At 36.9% G+C, this 21,015-nt stretch overlaps 3 protein-coding genes across 4 annotated transcripts in view; 1 reads left to right on the top strand and 2 right to left on the bottom strand.

Moving 5' to 3' along the window:
* Positions 1–4,806, bottom strand: part of LOC106086529 (GTP cyclohydrolase 1) — a 59,485-nt gene extending 54,679 nt beyond the window's left edge. The window contains exon 1 of the mRNA XM_013251243.2: positions 4,627–4,806. The gene's annotated coding sequence lies outside the window, so the exon portion shown is untranslated. The remainder of the gene's footprint in view (positions 1–4,626) is intronic.
* LOC106086526 (SH3 domain-binding protein 5 homolog) lies at positions 10–16,634 on the top strand. 2 transcript variants are annotated; one of them, XM_059368515.1, is made up of 4 exons: positions 10–388; positions 14,703–14,765; positions 14,825–15,002; positions 15,074–16,634. In XM_059368515.1, exons 1-4 carry the CDS (start codon positions 113–115, stop codon positions 16,315–16,317), a joined length of 1,761 nt encoding a protein of 586 aa, XP_059224498.1. In that variant the 5' UTR covers positions 10–112; the 3' UTR covers positions 16,318–16,634. The 2 variants fall into 2 exon arrangements, with proteins under 2 accessions (XP_059224498.1, XP_013106686.1); XM_013251232.2 differs by lacking the exon at positions 10–388 and adding an exon at positions 7,198–7,492.
* Positions 12,862–20,349, bottom strand: LOC106086528 (SAM50-like protein CG7639). The gene is made up of 8 exons (XM_013251233.1): positions 20,253–20,349; positions 14,560–14,657; positions 14,361–14,482; positions 13,981–14,301; positions 13,804–13,915; positions 13,313–13,744; positions 13,137–13,263; positions 12,862–13,072 (listed from the first exon to the last, which is right to left on the bottom strand). The coding sequence occupies exons 2-8, from the start codon at positions 14,620–14,622 to the stop codon at positions 12,921–12,923; spliced, it is 1,329 nt and encodes a 442-aa protein (XP_013106687.1). The 5' UTR covers positions 14,623–14,657; positions 20,253–20,349; the 3' UTR covers positions 12,862–12,920.
* Positions 20,350–21,015: the final 666 nt, after the last annotated feature.

Below are 21,015 nucleotides of genomic sequence, written 5' to 3'. Positions count from 1 at the left end.
TTTGGAAAAGCAAACTAAAGGAATACAAATCGGAACAAGTTCATCGGAACGCGTCTGAGCTGCAAAACAGCCGCCTCCAGTTAACGCCGAAGATAAAAATGTTTTGGACAAAATGCTTGCAAAAGCCTTTCAGAGTATGCGGAGAAATCCAAAATTTGTCTTAGCCCAACTTCCCGAGGCTTACAAACTTCCCATGTTACGAGAATGGATAGCACGACGTTTCGGAAAGGTATATAGTCCAAAGGATAGGCGTACCTCATATCGATACTCGCTAAAAATATTCCATGCTCTGGATCGCATGTCCTTCGATTTTCCTACACCGACTGCTGACCGACTTGGCAACAATCAATTCGAAGACTATAATTGCAAAAAATATTTGGCAAAAAAGGTAAGTGTCTGTGGATAAAGAACAACTCAGATCGTTCAACCTTATCTCTTCCGACGATTTACGCATTTATTCGTGTAAAGTCGCCAACAATTGCAACGACATGTCAAAGTAAATCTTTCATTTTATAGAATATCATTTGCGATATCTGCCGTACACGGTCCAGATTGTACTATATGTGAACATAGCTCCCATATAGACTGATCTTTCTTATTACGGCCCTCTAGATGACGCATTTATTATACGATTTCGATGAATTCTGAGACGCGAAAGATATTTGTGCCGCGTATAATCTCCACCATAGTATGAGGGTTTGAAAATGGACCAAATCAGTCCCATATAAACCGATCTCCTGATTTGACTTCTTGAGTCCCTTGAGAGTGCGCGATTCTGATGTAGTGTATTATATTGCCTTATCCCATTACGATTCATTCCGTGCCAAGTTGGAGGTCATAGCTAGTTACTGTGCAAAATTTCAGAGAAGATTTGCTACCTCTAGGGATCAACAAGTACAATCCGGAGATGGGTTTATATGGGTGTTATATCTAAACATGGACCGATTTCGCCCATTTACAATCCCCAAAGACCTACATCTATAAGAAGTATCTGTGCACTCAGAAAAATGGTGCGCATAAAATAATGTAAAATTTTTATTTCAAATAAGTTAGCTAATTTTAAACTAATTTGATAAAATTTTGATTAAAACGAGGAAAATTGTTTTAAGTAAGTTTTTCTCATCTATATTTAGTCGCAAACAGTTCGTTAACTTGGTTTTGGGAAGTCGTTTTACTTAACCAAGTTTCTTCTCAACAAGTTCAATATTCCTATAGAAAAAAACGCTTTTATTTACCCAATATAAACATGTTGTTGTGTTGTATTCAAAGCTTGCTACAAACCTATATTCTTCAAATTGAATAATATTCTTCACTTTGTATAGGACAAAAGACCCATGTTAGAAACCCTAAATGTTTAATACTGATACAAGTTCTTATTTAAAAAGCCAAATCCGCCTTCATTTTACTCTGTATATTGGACATTCTAAATGTTTACCTGTGACCATTTTATGCTGTTATTGGAAACTGTCTGTGTTTATAATAAAAACAAATATGCAATAGTCATGCGCAACGTCATAAACCCTTCAGGGGAATGCAGATACATGTGCCGCCGACAAAAAGGCGTCAGCAACACACTCAGGTTGCAAAAGGTAAATTTGGCCAGTTACGATACTCATCTCTTGTTTCTGTTCCAATATTGTTTTTCTTTCGCGTCTCAGAACACAATTACAGGAAGAAAATTAATATGCTGCAATGGTATAGTGGAAATTAGTTCACATCGATACTGTTCAGAATAGCCCAAACATGCAGCGTGATGTGGCATGAAATTTTGGTATTTCTAATAAAAAAAAGCTAAAAATTATGCTGGTCTTTATTTAACTTTGGTTCTAGGAACTTTTGAAATTGAAGTGAAATATGCAATTTATGCAGTGATGAAATAATTTAACCCAAATGATTTCACTAAGGATTTATATTTACTACTAATTATACACAGACGTACACCTTTCATTTGTGAGGTACTATGCCATGTAAAACTTCTCTCCAAAGAGGTGTCGTACTGCGTCACACCGTTCAGACTCGGCTATAAAAATTAGGCCCCTTATCATTGAGCTTAATCTTGAATCGGGTTGCACTCATTGATATTGAGAAGGTGTCGCAATGCGCCACGCCGTTCGGACTCGGTTATAAAAAGTAGGCCCCTTATCATTGAGCTTAAACTTGAATCGGATTGCACTCATTGATATGTGAGAAGTTTGCCCCTGTTCTTTAGTGGAACGTTCATGGACAAAATGTGCAATTTGGGTACGTAAATAAGCAAAATTTTCGGATTGGAGGAAAAGTAGGTTTGTTGCGGTTTATGGACTGGTGCCATCATTGGACCGTACTTCTTCAAAAATGAAGCGAATCGGAATATCGGTCCAAATGACAGCTATATCTTAATATCGTTCGATCTTTACCATATTTGGGTCAGATGGCGGGAGGCTTAAAACAACTCACTGTTTCACACTTCAGCGAAATCGGGTAATAAATAAAGCTTTTATGGGCTTCATAGCCTTAATCGGCTATATCTAAATATAGTCCGATCTGAAACATATTTAGGTAGGATGTCGGGAGGACTTACACCAACTCACTGTTTCAAATTTCAGCGAAATAAATACATTTTTTATGGGCTCAAACCTTTTACCGGCCGATCGGTCTATATAGCAGTTATATATTAATATAGTTCGATATGAGCCACATTTGTGTTGGATGTCGGGAGGCTGTTTTAAATTTCAGCGAAATCGGGAAATAAGTGCAGCTTTTATGGGCCTTAGACCCTTATACGGCAGATCGGTCTTCTCGTCTTTTAAATATATTTTAACTTTTTGATTAAAAAATAAAATTCTATTATAAATTTATATGAAACAGTTAATATCTCGTCCAACCATTCATACCAGCCTTCAATTAAAAGACTAATGATTATGCTACCTTTGCACAGTTAGGATACTGCGGCCATTTAAATAATTCAGTGGGCAGGTTAGACTTTAAATTTAATTCAAAAAGACATGTTTTTGACAAACAGGCGAACACCTAAGTGCCGGTAAATGGATAGGAAATGCTCCAACGTCTCATCTTCCCCACATGCCCTGCGCTTGCTATCACTTGCCGCGCCGATTAACAAGCTACAATTAATTTCAACCATCAAGTATATACTTACTTCTTATTTACTTTAAGCTGAATTTTGAACAATATATTATATTACAGCCATCGGTATCTGTTTATGAAAGATTTATGGACAAACTGTATTTAGTGGGAATTTTGGCATCGATTATTTTGATTCCGAATGCAAATTAACACACAACAATTAATGATATGTGCATTGCTTGTTGTCCGATACAAGTTCAAGCATAATCATCCGAATTCGTAGCTGCTGCATACCACAATAAACCCACAAACCTTTTATTCCTGATTGTTTCGTTAGAACTCTTTTCTAATCTAATCTAGAATACAGTCCATTGCAGTTTATGTAACTAATCTGGGTTTAAATACTATATTTTCCGTTTTCTAAGAAATTCGCCAGTGATCAGAAACGTCATAAAAAATACCTTCTTGCCAAATTTTGTGATGGTCGGTTGAAAATTTACCATATTTTTGCAGTACTAGTCAATATCGAATGAAAATATGTATGGGAGCTGCATCCGTCTGTTTATAAAAGCGCTTGCAAAGGCTTAAGAAGTAAAAATCGGGTGGTACATATATGCATTCTACGACTAAATTTCCCATGAACATTCCATTAAGGAGCAGCGGATACTTCTCTCATATCAATGAGGGCAGTCCGATAAAAGTTTAAGTTAAATGATAAGGGGCCTCCTCTTTTATGCCGAGTCCGAACGGCGTGCCGCATAGCGACAACACTTGGTTGAGAAGTTTTAACATTGCAAAGTACCTCACAAGTGTAGCCAAGGGGCCTCCTTTTTTATGCCGAGTCTGAATGGCTTGCCGCATAGCGACAACACTTGGTTGAGAAGTTTTAACATTGTAAGGTACCTTACAAATGTAGCCAGCATTAGTAAGGGGATATCCGCTGATAATGTTTTTGATGTTCACACCGGGATTAAATCCAGGCGTTCGGAGTCATAGGCGGATATGCTAACCTCTGCCACAATATCATATATTTATGTATATTGCAGCAATATTTAAGAGAAAACTGAACTTTGTAGGGCGCACCCCCTAATTATGACCCCTGTAAAATCGTGCTAGTTTTCTTTTTTTTAGATCATAACAAGGTCCAAAATAATCGAGGCCCCGTAGTTCCTTCCCGGGTCCAATTTTAGTGCATGTTTTTGCATATTCGTAATCTACCTTTGATTTGATGTTGCCGAGGGGCCTTAGTCCTAAAAAAAAGGACTATAGATACATGCTCTTGGGGTCAACCCACATCTACACACCAAATTTCAGCGAAATCGGAGATGCGCTCTTTAATGTGCAGTTTTTGCCTGAAACAGAATGAGCATTGAGCTTGTTTTTTTTTTTTTTGAGCGTCGCGTTGCAAAAATGCAACTCTACACACAAATCCCTCAGAGCAACGCGAGCTTTATTCTTTGCTACCTCCAGTGAAGTATTGTTTTTGGTCGTCAAAATCTATTTTATTTACCCACTAAGCGGATTTTTTCGCTTAGTTTGTATGGAGAGAAATGTTATACTTACCTAAGATTTTATTAAAATCGCACAGGATGCACTAATGAGATCACCCGAGAAGCTCAGTACTTTTTGTTTTGATTTTGGAACAAATCTAAATGCAAATGCTGGTTAACACAGATGTGATTTTTTTCCTAAGATCTTTAAACGATGTTTTATATGCTCCTATATTCTGCACATAAGCAATAAAACAGCGTTATAATAGCCAAAATAAAACTTTAAAACACATTTGAAGACAAATTGTAAAACAACGTTTATTTTTAAAAACACTTTGACATTTGCATTACGGCATTTGCCAATAAAGGTAGTTTCTTTGGGGGTAAATTGTTGTTTTAGTACTAATGACCAAGATATATTAACCCAGGTAGTTAACAGTAAACAGCTGAGTGCAATTTTTTCTCGTTAAGTGCACTATCTGTCAACGAGTTTTGATAGTGTGTGTGGATTATAGTTAAAAAACGTAACACACACAAGCAAGAAATGGCGCGAACTAGTAACATACTCAAAATAAGGGTTGCACTAATCACTGACTTTGACAGATAGTGTACTCAATATTTTGTTATTGGGCAACTGCTCCTACCTGTAAATGAATATATCTTGCAATGACGCTACCTCTTAAGCACAGTATTTTGTTCAGCTTTCGGAATTGTTGCGAAAAACTTTCCCTAATTTTTTAAACATAATTAAGGTGTCTTAAGACAAGAACATATAGTGTGATAGAGCCTTTATATGATTTTTGTACTAACTCAATATTACAATCATTTTACACTAGGATTATTTGTTTTTTAACCCATTAGCGTAAAAATGCATTTATTTATTTCAAATGTTTTTTGCTTATACACAAATATTTCACGGTTACTTTTTTGAAACACAACAAAAATCTTAATGATAACATAATACTTTTATGAAGATTTTTTTATAAGTAATGAGAGAATGTCCTGAAAGAAATCAGCAAGTTTTTTTCTTTCAAATTCTATTATCTAAAAAAAGGTAATCACGAAAAAATGTTTGTAAATGTTTTGTAAAATCACTTATTTATATAGTATGTATGTAGTATGTATATATATATATAGGTAAGGTAATCACGAAAAAATGTTTGTAAATGTTTTGTAAAATCACTTATTTATATAGTATGTATGTAGTATGTATATATATATATATATATATATATATATATGTTTGTAAAATCACTTATTTATATAGTATGTATGTAGTATGTATATATATATATATATATATATATATATATATATATATATATATATATATATATATATATATATATATATATATATATAAATATTCTATCCGATTTTTGTCTTTAGATACAATTTCATAAAAGCTACGATCTGTGCTTTGTTCACAAATTACCAAATTACCATTTTTTCCAAGGAGATACCTTGTTCTGTTTCAAGTTTTTTTCTTTCAAATTCTATATATATATATATATAAATATTCTATCCGATTTTTGTCTTTAGATACAATTTCATAAAAACTACGATCTGTGCTTTGTTCACAAATTACCAAATTACCATTTTTTCCAAGGAGATACCTTGTTCTGTTTCAAGTTTTTTTCTTTCAAATTCTATTATCTAAAAAAAGGTAATCACGAAAAAATGTTTGTTAATGTTTTGTAAAATCACTTATTTATATAGTATGTATGTAGTATGTATATAAAGGGTGATTTTTTTGAGGTTAGGATTTTCATGCATTAGTATTTGACAGATCACGTGGGATTTCAGACATGGTGTCAAAGAGAAAGATGCTCAGTATGCTTTGACATTTCATCATGAATAGACTTACTAACGAGCAACGCTTGCAAATCATTGAATTTTATTACCAAAATCAGTGTTCGGTTCGAAATGTGTTCAAATTTTGACAAATTTTGTTCAGCGATGAGGCTCATTTCTGGTTGAATGGCTACGTAAATAAGCAAAATTGCCGCATTTGGAGTGAAGAGCAACCAGAAGCCGTTCAAGAACTGCCCATGCATCCCGAAAAATGCACTGTTTGGTGTGGTTTGTACGCTGGTGGAATCATTGGACCGTATTTTTTCAAAGATGCTGTTGGACGCAACGTTACGGTGAATGAACACATTTCGAACCGAACACTGATTTTGGTAATAAAATTCAATGATTTGCAAGCGTTGCTCGTTAGTAAGTGTATTCATGATGAAATGTCAAAGCATACTGAGCATCTTTCTCTTTGACACCATGTCTGAAATCCCACGTGATCTGTCAAATACTAATGCATGAAAATCCTAACCTCAAAAAAATCACCCTTTATATATATATATATATATATATATATATATATATATATATATATATATATATATATATATATATATATATATATATATATATATATATATATATATATATATATATATATATATATATTGTATACGATTTTTGTCTTTAGATACAATTTCATAAAAACTACGATCTGTGCTTTGTTCACAAATTACCAAATTACCATTTTTTGCAAGGAGATACCTTGTTCTGTTAATCGATCATCGTAGTCAGAAGTCGATGATTCAAGTTTATATTCGGTTATTTGATTGTTTTAGAACACTAATGGCCACTAATAAAAAAAAAATAAATAAGAAAAACATATAATTGCTTCTTTATAGCAAAAAAATAAGAAACAATTAAATAGCCAGTTCAGGTTGCGCGTGGAAAATATTTTAATTAAATTGTTTCTTCCAATAAACTTTATATCTTGCTCCCGTTGTAGAGATTGAACAAAGATCTGTGTGAGACCACAAAAGGAGCAGTCCTCTTGTAGTGTTACTTGGAGTAATAATTATTAATCCTAAAAAAAGATGTCATTTTCTGCAGAGGAAAATAGCGAGCTGGACCCGCGTATTAAGGTAAATTTTGTATATATTAATCGCTATTTTCAAAAATAGAGTATCTCTTGAATCTATAAAGCACCGAGCATGGCTTAGTGCATTGGCTATTATGAGAAGGTTGTTCAAGTAAGCAATCAAACAATGCTCGTGAACACAAATATGTACTCAACGTAATTCATTATTCGGAAAAAGAAATGTTTCAAGCTTTGCGCGAAATATTAGAAATATTTTTACCTTTGTCCTTCATTATAACAACATGTATGCAATGCATCGTATTCTCTATATAGTCTCCTGATGGTCCCAAGTGAAGTTTTTTGACAGGTTTGTAGGTTTAGCCAGTGTGCACAACCACGCGGTCAGCACGGGCGCTGCATAGTTTATCACCGGTCTCCCGAACGCCTTGTATTGTCTACAGGGTTTCGTTGTTCATTCCCCGGGTGCTGCGGCCAAAGATTTGCGGACTCTGTTCTTGTTCCTTGCCTTTTCGCAGATTGCGCGTAGGCCGACATTGAGAGAAAGTTGTCAATGGTTACACCCAGGATCTTTTGGTGCCTCACAGTTACGATCGTTTGTCCATCGATCTGTATCTCAATCTCTCTGGTGTCCAGTTGGTGAATAATGTTGCCGATGATTTCATGGGGGAGTCTCGGAAGTAAATACTTATTTGTTCGCATCTGTATACGATATTATCTCTACGCCGTTGTGACCTTAAATGGCCATTTTGACACTTTATGGAAACCATGACACTTTTTTGTTACCCTTTTTAATCAATAGCCGTTTTTATTTACATTTTTACCAAATACCCTGCTGTGAAAAAATTCCACGTTTAAAATTTTCGCTAAATCGAACAATAATTGCGCTGTCTAGACGCTCAAGAATTCAAATTAAACCTTTTGTTTATAGGGGAGCTATAACAAATTACAGACCAATTTGAACCATACTTAACAAGGTTGTTGTAAGTCATAGCAAAATTTTACGTGCAAAATCACAGTAGATTCGGGTTGTAACAGCGCCTTCTAGAGGTTAAAAAATTCAAATCTGAAATTCGTAAAGTATAAACTATAAAATACTTAAATTCCCATGAACATTCCATTAAGGAACAGGGGATACTTCTCTCATATCAATGTGTGCAGTACGATTAAAGTTTATATTCAATGATAAGGGTGCCTTCTAGAGGTTAAAAAATTAAACTCTGAAATTAGTAAAGTTTAAACTATTAAATACTAAAATTCCCATGAACATTCCATTAAGGAACAGGGGATACTTCTCTCATATCAATGAGTGCAGTACGATTAAAGTTTAAGTTCAATGATAAGGGTGTCCTTTCTATGCCGAGTCCGAGCGGCGTGCCGCATAGCTATGAAGTGAAGTTGTAACATGGCAAGATCAATGTTGCCACTCAAGAAAATTATTTCCTACCAAAATTTGAGAAAAACCGTACCAAATCTAACCTAAACCTGCCAAATGTTCTTTAAGCTAAAATTGCGGTGTAAGTTTTTATAACCACCAAGCGTGGCCTTTTTGCCGTTGCAACACTTCAAATTATACATTTTCAATCTACAAAGTAGATATACTTGTTATGTCGTATATGTGCGGTAGATCACCATTTGTTGATTTTAATGGAGCTCGATCTAGCATTATTCCCCTCTCTTCTGGTGTGCCGCAGGGTTCGGTCATATGACCTCTGCTTTTTATACTCTACATTAATGGTTTTTCTGAATTCCTTGGACCTAACTTGTGTGACACCTTTCTTTTTGCCGACGATATATATCTTCTTTTTAGAGTGGATCGTGGTTTTAGCAATATTTTCGAGATGAATATTAATGCTTCTATAGGACGAATCTTGTTATGGTCTAGCCTTAACTCGCTTTCTATCAATACTTCAAAAACTAAGGCATTACAGTTTGGATCCCAGACGCAGCCTGGATTTGATATTTTTGTGGGAAATTCTAGAGTAAATTTTGTTGATAGGATTAAATGTTTGGGGATAGTGATTGATAAAGACCTTAATTTCGGTTGTCATATTGACTTTATTGTATTGGTATTTATTTCCCTTCGTGGGTGAAAGTCAGACTTGCTCACGCTCTGTTAATGCCTCAACTTTTATATGGCTTGGAGATAACGTCAGGAACGTTTGACTATAATCTTCTTAAACTGAAACGGGCTACGAATGCAGTAGCTATGTTTGTATATAATGTACGTGTTCGTGACATCATTTCAGGGTATGTCAAAACCTTTTTGGGAACTTCTTTTGACCGTTTTATTGATCTACGAAATATTTTATTCTTTTACAAAGTTATAAAAAGTGGAACACCGGTTACACTGCGTAGATACTTCAATTTTTCTCGCTCCAGTAGGTGTACTCAGATATACTTGCCCCGTATATTTAGGTCTGTTTTCGAAAGGTCATTCTGTATTCGTGTGACCAGGAGTTAAGAATCTTTTCACACTCGAATAATGTATTTCGCTTAAAACTTATTAACTTCTATTCTACAGATTAAACTTAGTGTTGTTGCTTGAATCTTTTTGTATTGCTAACATGGGACTTGTTAAAAAATCCAACAGTTTAAATGTTTGCATAATCTTGTTATGGCTGGGCAGCCAATTAAAATGAATTAGGCTAAGAATCTTACATCTTTATGTAACTGTGAAGTATTTAATTTTTTTAATGTTTATTTAGGAATATATATCGTTGTAATACGTTATTTTGGCCGAGGAGGCTTATGTATCAAGAAATAAATAAATAAAAAAATAATTATGGATCTCAAACTATGAATAAATTGGGATTAGATTTTTATGCACCAAAACTAGTAAAAAAGTAGTAGTTTTCGACTGCCTCATCATGTTGTTGTTGTAGCCACATTTTCTTTTGAAAGTGGCGATACTCGTCAAGGTCCTGTAGGTGAGCAATCTCGTTCCAGTCCAAAGGACCGATCGCCGCGGGAACAGGGGGCCCATTTGTTATTTAAAGGCGCCATTAACTCGCCTAGTCATATCGAGCATCATAAGCACTCAGTATTTGTGCTAGAACCGATGCCGCTCGACCTCACACTTAGACTCTCCGCTCGAAACTGCTGAGCAGTCGCGAACACTGCTGTTGTAGATACTCCGTATGGAGCATTCCACTATCCGCAACTTGTAGACGCGCCAGGTAGCTCGCAGCTAAGCTTCTCGTGACAGCAATAAACACCACACAGATCGGACTTCAATGTTCCGGCCTGTGTGCTGCTCACACAGCCTCATCATAATACGGTTCTGTAGGCGGAGATCACGGTATGATGAGGTGGTGTGGTGTTAACGCGAGGACGTCCAGTGTGAACATCTTCACGGACAGTAAACTAACCATCAGGGAAATAAAAAAGGAGATTAACGCCTTCTCCGAGGATGGCACGATCCCCATTGTTTGGGTGCCGTAATGTAAATGCAAGAGCAGACGATTTGCCAGTGAAGGCTAGAGATCGAATAAAGATATCACAGTAATTCTTTTAGGAATTTTTAATATAAAAGTGTCATTAAAAGACAAAAAATAAATTCTGCTTGATTTTTTGTATAGAAATCCCCAAAATGCAAAGGTAGTTTCCACATCGGCATTTTTTAGTAAATCAGTTGTAGAGGCTACAAATATTCTTAGGTGCAAAAAAATTGTTGGATGGGTTTAGGAGACATATGGAGTAAAGAAATGTGTGACCAAATGGCAGATCTGGGTTTTGGAATTTGAGAACTCGTTGTAATTTTTGTTACGATTCCGAGGCTTTTAGAACTTATCTGATTTAGCGGATGTGAACATTCGTGGGTTGTTGAGCTTTTTGGTGAAGCAATCTCGATGTTCAAAGGTAGGACGTTGATTGGGGTACCAATGGACGAAAACGTCAAGTGAGTCTGATGGCAGACTGCCACTTAAACCTAACTTAATTCCCCGATTGAGCCCCTAGCCCCTGTCTTCTATGACCTCCAATATCCATGCCAAATATGGTCTGAATCCGTCTCTGATAACCGATATTGCCCCTATTTAACGGATCATCCGATTTTTCGTCTTAAGTATATACAGGAACCAATTTTTAAAAAATGCAACTCCGTTCCGCCAAAAATTATCGTACTCCGCTCTGAACTCCTGGTTGAAAGAAACAAATTAAAATAATAACATTTGAATTTTAGGGATGCAGCTTTTTCCATGCATAGGTCTTCGCTGTCCTGAAGGCAGTGAATGGTGATTTCGAAGCGGGAGCGAATGCTCGAACAGACTGTCATGATATACCTTGAAAATCAGATGAAACTAGGGGTCGGGCTATGCTGTACATTATATGATGGCGAATGATATACCTGGAAAATCAGATGACACTAGGGTCGGGCTATGCTGTAAATTACATGATGGCGAATGCCCTGTGGCCCAGTATGGCTCGAAAAATTATGTCGCTTATTCTGGGGATGAGAACTCATAAGCTCTTAATGTTTGTAAGATTCCTGACTGGTCATTGCAACGGGCCCTTGACGTCGCACTGGACCCAAAGAGATGCCTATTTTTGGTTTAACGAGGTTTCACTATCCTTTTGTGCCTTAATTGTCTATATGAACTTAGTCCCCAGCTATTTCCAACAATCTTCGTAAACGCCTACAGTCGGTTGTTATAGAAAACACATTGTCTCACACATCACAACTAAAACGAGGCGTACCACAAGGTTCGATACTGGGTCCTCTGTTATTTTAACTGTACACTAACGTTCTGCCTTCCCGGCTTAAATATTCCAACATTCACGTATATGCAGAGTATGTGCAACTTTATCATAGCTGTCCTGAATCTCAAGCGTCTTGAGGTTTCTCTGGGACTAATGAGGAGAATGAGAAAGCCATTCATATTTGGGCTCTAGAAAATAGGCTTCACATAAATCCACAAAAATCTTTAGTTTTTAGTGATTTCCCGCCGTACTCAAAACATCGATTGTGAGGAAAGAATATTAATTGGCAACCAGCACATCCAGCGTGTTGAGAAAGCAAACAATATTGGCATAGTAATGAATAAATCCCTTACTTGGACTGACCACATAGTCGGTGCCACAGGCCAAAATTTGTGGCATGCTCCGCATACTTTATCAAACACAATCGCATACTCCCGACTCCTCCTGGCAAAATCATACTTGCTGCCAGTGATACTCTATGGAAGTGGCCATTTTAGTTACTGCGATTCCTTGAGTTTAAGATGACTGTGCATAATGCGATAATTAGGTATGTCCATGGACTAAGACGTTATGAAAGTCCGGCACCTTTTTCGAGAAGACTTTTTGATATGAAGTTAAAAGATTTTCTTAACATAAAAAACCTCACACTACTTCATGAAATTATTTATTAAAAATGTCCACGTCTGATTTTTAAGAAATTTGCACACAGTAAAATTGTTTTATTAATTTCATATATTTTTCGCAAAAAAAAATTATAGAAATGCTTAAGCAGTTCAAACAAATTCGTAACCAATGCCAAATTGGAAACCATTGTTGACTTTATCTCCCACACACTTTCGAATTGGTATACAATAATTAAGTTCAATGCGTGCGCGCTCTGCTAATTTAAATGCCAAACCAATTCCAGCTGCACTTCTTATATTTTCTGAAAAAAAACAACACCAAAAAATATTCAAGTTGTTAAAATTTCAATAGCATGCGAAAGTTACCTGAGGAAAATGTGTTAAAATTTCCCACATTATAAAATAAATGTGTTCGGAAGTTATTGGCCAAACCTTTAAATACTTTGTTAAATGGCAAAGGAGCCCATAAATGGAGACCCGTGGACCAGTATGTCTAAAAAAAAGGTACAATTATCAATCATTAATGTTAAAAGGTAACTTACCTGGGCCCCTATAGGCGTGCCATCAACGACAGGGCCAGCGCCGCCAAATTCAAACCCTCTTAAGGTTAAAGGCCCTCCGCAGTAGAAAAGGTTGCTTAACGGTAGGACTGTTGTCTTCTTCGTTTCTTTGATAACACCCAAACGTCCGCAAAGTTGCGCCACCAACCCGCCGAAGAGGGGAATGCTGATCTCGCCGTGCGTACTGTTACTAATGTATGCAACATTTCCCCCCAAACCACAATATTCGTTTATCGATTTTATCATTAAGCCTTGTGTGGGAAAGACAGGATTGTCACGTTGGTCAAAAATAACAGAGTACCGTAGCAAAGATGCCAATTTAGGTCCACAATGTTCTCGTATGGCCATTGGCACATTCTTTTGTAATAATGCTAGTTCCCTTATAGAAGCTTCGTACTGCAGCGAGTGCGTTAACTGGAAATATATCTATGTATGTATAACTGACATCATTTTCTACTTAAAAAATCACTTGCCTGCAAAGGCTGTAGGGTATTAACGGCAAATTCAGCTATACAGCCAAAATTAGTATTTTGAAATTTACTAACGTTGAAACGATCTAAATGCCGAAATAATGAAATTGATATCCTGTAATTGATAGTTGGAATATTTTATAACTAGGAACTTAGTAGTACTTATGTGTACAAACTTACTCTGGCCTGTTTTCCATATACTTTGTGTGGAAAAATGATTTCCAAAATTTCAGTTGAATGTCATTTGCTCGTTTGCTGCTGTAAGATCCCTGAAGAGATATGCTCTCGCCTCTTCCAAACAAATTTGGAATAGTCAATTCAGTCCGCAGTGAACCTTCGTTTTGGCCTACTTCCGTACCGACAGATCCCACGATACGCGACAGTTCTTTCCCCTTAAAGGTGACTTCATATCCATCGGACGAGGCATTTTCCCCTCGGCTTACGTCGATGTGAACGCTGACATCCTTAAATATACCCAATTCATGCAAATAGGACTTCGCACTTGAACGAGAAAAGATTGAAACACAATGGAAGATGAGGCTTCATAAATCAAAACTCACTGCATGCTCTCTAGCATAACTTCCTGAAAATTTTTGGCCTTGAAAAGATTTTCAGCCGCTTTCATAACATAGTCATTGTGAGTACGTAGCAAACCACTAACTTTAACTCGATCCACTCTGGCCTGCGAAATTTCAATCATATTTAATTATCATATTTATCAATAAATTGAAATTAAATTTCGTTAAACCCAATACATACCGGCACTTTTTTTAGATCAAATTTAGTTGATTCTTTGCCACGTTTTTCATTTGGCTGAGTCATTTTCCTTAGTTTTCTTTACGTATCCAATTTTCAACCTAGAAAGATAAAAATTAATGTCATCAATATTTTCTTTCTTCAAGATTGAATTGGAAAATCTGAATTCAGCAACTGATGATATCAACAAGTTGGAGATCGAGTTGGAAGTAATATTGGTAAACAACGTTCATGGCTTCAATATCTAAATCTGTTCCTTGTTTTACAGGAGGCCAATTCCACTTTTCGGATATTGCTAAATGAATCTACACGAAGACTAAAATTGTCATCAAAAAAGTTGGGAAACTGCATTGATAAGGCCAGACCCTACTATGAAGCATTAGAAAAAGCGAAAATAGCCCAAATTGAATGTCAGAAAGCAGCAGTGAAATTTCAAAGAGCAAATGGTGAATACAAAAACGTGGAAGGCATACTTCTTCTGTAAATACAATTTTTTTCTTATAATCTTATTTTGTAGAAATCCATGCTGCAGCAAAAGAAACTGTGGCGTTGGCTGAACAACGCTTTATGTCAAACTCTCATGAATGGCAATTTGATAATGCTTGGCAAGAGATGCTTAATCATGCCACGCAAAAAGTTATGGATGCGGAGAAGCAAAAGGCAGAGTGCCATGCCGAACATGAAAAACATACCCGGATTTTTCACGTAACAGAGCAAAAAGTTCAACAACTTGAAGAACGTTTTCGACGAAGTATTCTGAAATCACGTCCATACTTTGAGGAGAAGCAAATATGCCAAGATCAATTACAAACCCAGAAAAATCGTATCGAAGAACTTCAAGTGCAAATACAAACAGCCAAAAATAAATATGCTACGGCCCTTCGTAATTTAGAGCACATTAGTGATGATATCCACCGACAACGTGGGGACTATCCACAATTGCTGGGCACACCTCCACCAGGCCCTCGAGAACCAGGTGTGGGGGCTGAGTTAAACTCGCCTGTGAACGCTCAAATGCCTCCACTGCCCGATTTTCATATAGAACTTGGAAAATGCGATTATCCTTCTATTAGCGACAGTCAAGTATCTTTGGGCGCTCAATCACAAAAATCTGAAAGCCTCCCAGGTTGCAGTGAAAAAGCACGCCATTGTGACCAAATCTCTCTAGCAACAGCGGCTTCTATCGATGATTCGGATTTAGAAAATGATGACGTTATCATAAAATCTCACAACACAAACAAATCTGGGAGGGAATCCACCGAACAAAATGTAGTCGCAGACTTTGCCGATGACAACGATCTCGAAACACTGAGACAGAAGGTAAAATTTTTGGCTGTAAGGCCCATCGAAGGTGGCGATGGCCAGCGACATGATATAATGGGAACTTGGGAGCATGAACTGAATGCTACAGTAGATAAACTCGACCATTTACTATTACTTAAAGAGTGTGCAAAACTGCAAGAAATACAAAAGCCATTCGAAAACATAATGACGAACAAAACGGTCCGCCCAGATTCCGTTGGGGCAGAGATATTACACCCTCAAAATCCCCTACAGAAAATATCTGAATTGGATTTGAACAGTCTGCCTAACACGCCAGATCACGTGGCTAAACCCTTAAAGAAGTTACATAAATTAGAGCCTTTGCCTATGGGCAACGTCTCTATGAGAGAATTACCGTTGTTATCGCCACTTTCGAACGAAGTACTTCATCAAAGCATAAATTCCACAAAACAACGTAGACGACGTTCCCTTGAGTAAATGTCTACGACATTTTCAATCGAAAATTCGCGAAACAAATCCTTAGTTATTTATAAGTGATTCCAGTTTTAAGTAGATTACAGCATTATCGATCAATGTTATATGTACGTACATAGTTAAACCTCCTCCTATTCAATTATTATATAATAATATTGTTATAGGGTGAAGTTGTGGATATCGCAAACCAATTGCCCGTTTAAGTAACTGCAATAGTATATAGCACTAAGCTCCACACAAAAATAAAAACCAGTATTGCAGCTTTAATATAATGCAATGTTAAAAAAGTTTTAATAAAGGCAAGTTCTTATAAAGATTTATTTGATGATGATTTATCACATAATAATTTAGGCAGATGTTAAAAAGTTAATGGTTTAATACCCATAGAATTTTCTATATATTTTGATAAGAGTTGCTTTCTGGGGGTACTTAAGAAGTGGGAAGATATGGGATCTATATCTAAACACGGGGCGACATTGCCCATTTACAACACACTCCTTGGCTTCAATCAGCCAAATCCATGTGTTAGGACGTCGTAGCATTGGACCTATAGACACACGACACGGTCAGCCATGACAAACTATTTGGGAACATCGCCAAAACATCCCTTCAGCTAAGCCTGAAGTGTGATCTCGTCAGCTATTTGACACGCAGTGGAACAACACACATCTGTCAGAATGCCGCTCTTCGAACTGCGACGCGAGACAAAGATCCTACCCGTACGAAGACATAACTACATGCTGTCCAAGCAGTACCTTCTGAGATGTAATGCTGGGACAATCCAAATCATCATCTTGTGGATAGGTATCCAACGCCCAGAATCCTTAATCCCGATTGCTCCTGAAGAAATTGACCTCACATGGCAAACGAGGGTAGTTCTGGCTCAATTACGATTAAGCAGATACAGCCGCCTCAACAGCTACAGAGCAAGGAATGATAGTAACCTGCAGGATGTGTGTCCCGATTGTGATCTGGGACCAGCCAGACCCACTCTCAGACCCAGATCCCTCTGGACTCACCCAACCTTAAGGCTGGTACTATATTCGTTTTTCACACTTGAAAACAACATTTTCACGGTTACTTTTTTGAAACATCACAAAAATCTCAATGAAAATATATTACTTTTATAAAGATTTTTTTCATAAGTAATGAACGAATGCCCTTCTGAATGAAATCAGCAGGTTTTTAACTTCAAAATCTATTATCTAAAAGAAGTAATCACGAAAAAATGTTACGAAAAACTAACATAGTACGAGCCATTAGTCCCTGAGTTCCTGGGTCAGGATATTCAACAGACAAAACACTGCTACAATAAAAACAATTCAAATCATTAAAACAATCCGTAATTATAGTGAAATGTGTTCGTTTAAGGCAAAAGTAAAGCAAACAAAGAACATTATGTCCGTATATTCAAGCAAGAGACACCATATTGCGAACACTCAGTAAATCTGACGCCAAATATGCTTTCTCAAATTGGACTTCCCAGTGATAACAATCTAATCGTCGGAGACTTAAATGCACAGAATCAGCAATGTGGATCGCGAAATCATTCTCCTAACGACCATTCTGAATAATGGGTCTCCCACATTGTTGAACACCAGAAATATCTTTACCGCAGTTGATGTCTCTATGTCAGGTAGTGATTTGGATTCAAGTTTGTCTTGGGCATCGATTAGCTCTCCAGAATATGCAGATCATTTCCAATACTAATTTCGAATGAAATGGCGGCACATGAGAACCATTTCCTGCCAAGGTTTGACGTTAAAAATGTCAATTAGACACGTTTTTCTAATAAAGTTTCGCTACTTATTCGTGGATACCCCAGTAGCGTGAACATAAACAGAGAAGCTGCTGGAAACAAAAGAATAATGTGCAGGGCTGCGAACGAAACCATACGACAAACACAACAAAAAGCCATCAATCATTTACCAAGCTGGTTAAATGCGGATATTGCTCGCCTTATCAAGATTTAACGCAAATCATGGAACGTCTTCAGAACAAGACCCACTGTGGCTTATAGAAAAAACTGAGCTGCTGTTAAACATGAGTCTAAAATAGCAAAGAGAAATAAGTGGAATATTTTTTTGAATCCATTGAATCTCTCACTGGACCCCAGAACGCTTTGGTCAAAAGTTAGAAACCTTAACACTAGACGTATGGACAATTTTCCACATATTTTAGCGAATGACTGCAAGGTTACAAACCCTGATGATTTGGCAAATCTTTTTGCACAGGAATGGGCTACTTTTGATTGGGACATCAACTTAGTCCCAAGTGTCCTGCATAAAAAACGCCTTTAACTCGAAAGTTTAAATAATTTAGAAAATACTTCTTGTGGTGAGAATCTTATAAACGTGACTGAACTCAACAAAGCCCTTAAGATACTTAAGGGAACCACCCCATCTATAGATAGGATTAATTACCGCATGGTTAAAACACCCAAATTGAACTAAAGCTAAAACTTATTAATCTCTACAATATCTTGAAAAGCGGTATTTACCCAAATGACTGGAGAACTGGACTACTTTCGCCAATCCAAAAACCTGGAAAAGACATAAATAAACTTAACGGCTATCGGCCGTAAGGAGGCCACCGTAGCGCAGAGGTTAGCATATCCGCCTATAACGCTGAATGCTGGGTTCGAATCCTGGCGAGAACATCATAAAAAATTTTCAGCGGTGGTTTTCCCCTCCTAATGCTGGCAACATTTGTGAGGTACTATGCTATTTGGTATGGCAGCCGTGTAATAACTTCTCCACAAAGAGGTGTCGCCCTGCGGCACGCCGTTCGGACTCGGCTATAAAAAGGAGGCCCCCTATCATTGAGCTTAACTTAAGTTACTGTACTCCCTCCTGTCCGCTAGAAAAATTATAGTCAAGATGGAGGGATACTTCTCCAGTGCTCTTCGTCTTGACAGCGGTGTACCTTTGGGATTCTTCCACAATTTATGAAGTTACTGTACTCCCTCCTGTCCGCTAGAAAAATTATAGTCAAGATGGAGGGATACTTCTCCAGTGCTCTTCGTCTTGACAGCGGTGTACCTTTGGGATTCTTCCACAATTTATGAAGTTACTGTACTCCCTCCTGTCCGCTAGAAAATTTATAGTCAAGATGGAGGGATACTTCTCCAGAGCTCTTCGTCTTGACAACGGTGTACCTCAAGGATCGCCTCTCTCTGTAGTATTATTCACCATATATCTCAACTCTCTTGCCGCTGATTGTCCGCGATTGCCTTGTGTCAAAGTAAAAGTATTTTTTTCCTGAATAATATTTTTACAATTTCATTCAATGTGTCATTCCCTTATGAATAATGTGAGATGCAAATGCCGCCAGTATTGTTTATGTTATGATTAGCTTCTTTTTGTAGTGTTTGCTTTTATTTTCACTGGCCAATTCAAACTTAGTACTAACCGTAAAACGTAAGTAAAAGTTTGGATATTTTCGCCAGACTTGAACGCTTGATATTCTGTAAGAAATCCACGATTGCGTAATAGGTTTTTCACCAAAATTTCCTGTACTGCGTTAAATCTTTATGCAGAAAAATCACCAAATAGCTGAAGGCTAAAAACCAAATACATATAAACAAAACCCATTCTTCTAAATATTAGGAAATTTTGTCATTCCGAAGCTGGAATTTTTTCTATTTTGATAAAGGTATGAGGCTTGTCACCAACAATGTGGCAGAGTTAAATTCACTTGTCCAATATCAATTCTTCAGCCGATACATGTTTATACAATTAAAAAACGAACTCCGTATTCCAAAGAGAACTAGAAAATCGTTTTCAGTGCCATTAAAGAAGAATGACAGTCACACTTTCCATAAGTCCATACGCACTAATTGTCCAACTATCCAAGGTGTTTGGTTAAGCTATAAATCAACGGTTTGAGCTATGACCATTTTAAGAAGATTAAATCCGACAACGTTTATCCCCACTCACCTAACATTTGACAAAATTAAAAAATTCAAGGAACTAAGGAACGGATCTATTTTTTAGATGTGAAAACGTAACACCTGCGTGAAGATAGCGACGTCGCTAACTTTCGATAACAAAAAATTGTCCAAATTTACAGGGTGATACAAAGTGGAAAAACTTAACAAGCACGGAAATGATCAAACATTTTTTGTCGCTACAATGATTTTAGCCAACGACTTTCATCCTGGAGGCCAGAAAAGCCTGATATTAATCTAATTTGATAGAGGAATATGATACCAACAATTTGGTAAATAACTAAAGTCCGGGTCACCCAAGTCCCGAACAAAGTTTCTCAGATTCTATTTTAACATTGTTCTTCAAAACACTATTTGCAGTCTGGAGACCAAGAATGGGCTTCGTTCAAAAAATAGCGAATTCCACGTCAATGGAATTCCCATTACCTTCAATTTGACGTATAACACTTGGCTGGAATCAGTTTTTTGTGGGACAAAGTTTCCAGATTTCTGTTTAGAAACTGGAGGGCGGGACACTGATTCCAGACTAGAGTTCAGTTAGGGACTTCATTCAAAAAGATCGAATGCTACGTTAAAGAGGAGGTGACTACCTTCAATGTGACATATTACAATAAGAAGAATCAGTTTTTTCCTTGAACAAAGTTTCCAGATTTCGGATTAGAATAGGAGAGCAGGACACTGATTCCAGCCTAGAAACCAGGAATGGACTTCATACAAAAAGTGCGAATGTCATTTCAAAGAGGAGGATAATG

Source organism: Stomoxys calcitrans, chromosome 5 (genome assembly GCF_963082655.1).
Source record: "Stomoxys calcitrans chromosome 5, idStoCalc2.1, whole genome shotgun sequence".
NCBI lineage: Eukaryota > Metazoa > Arthropoda > Insecta > Diptera > Muscidae > Stomoxys > Stomoxys calcitrans.
The sequence above is the reverse complement of the archived record's forward strand: the minus strand, read 5'-3'. Positions and strand labels throughout refer to the sequence as shown.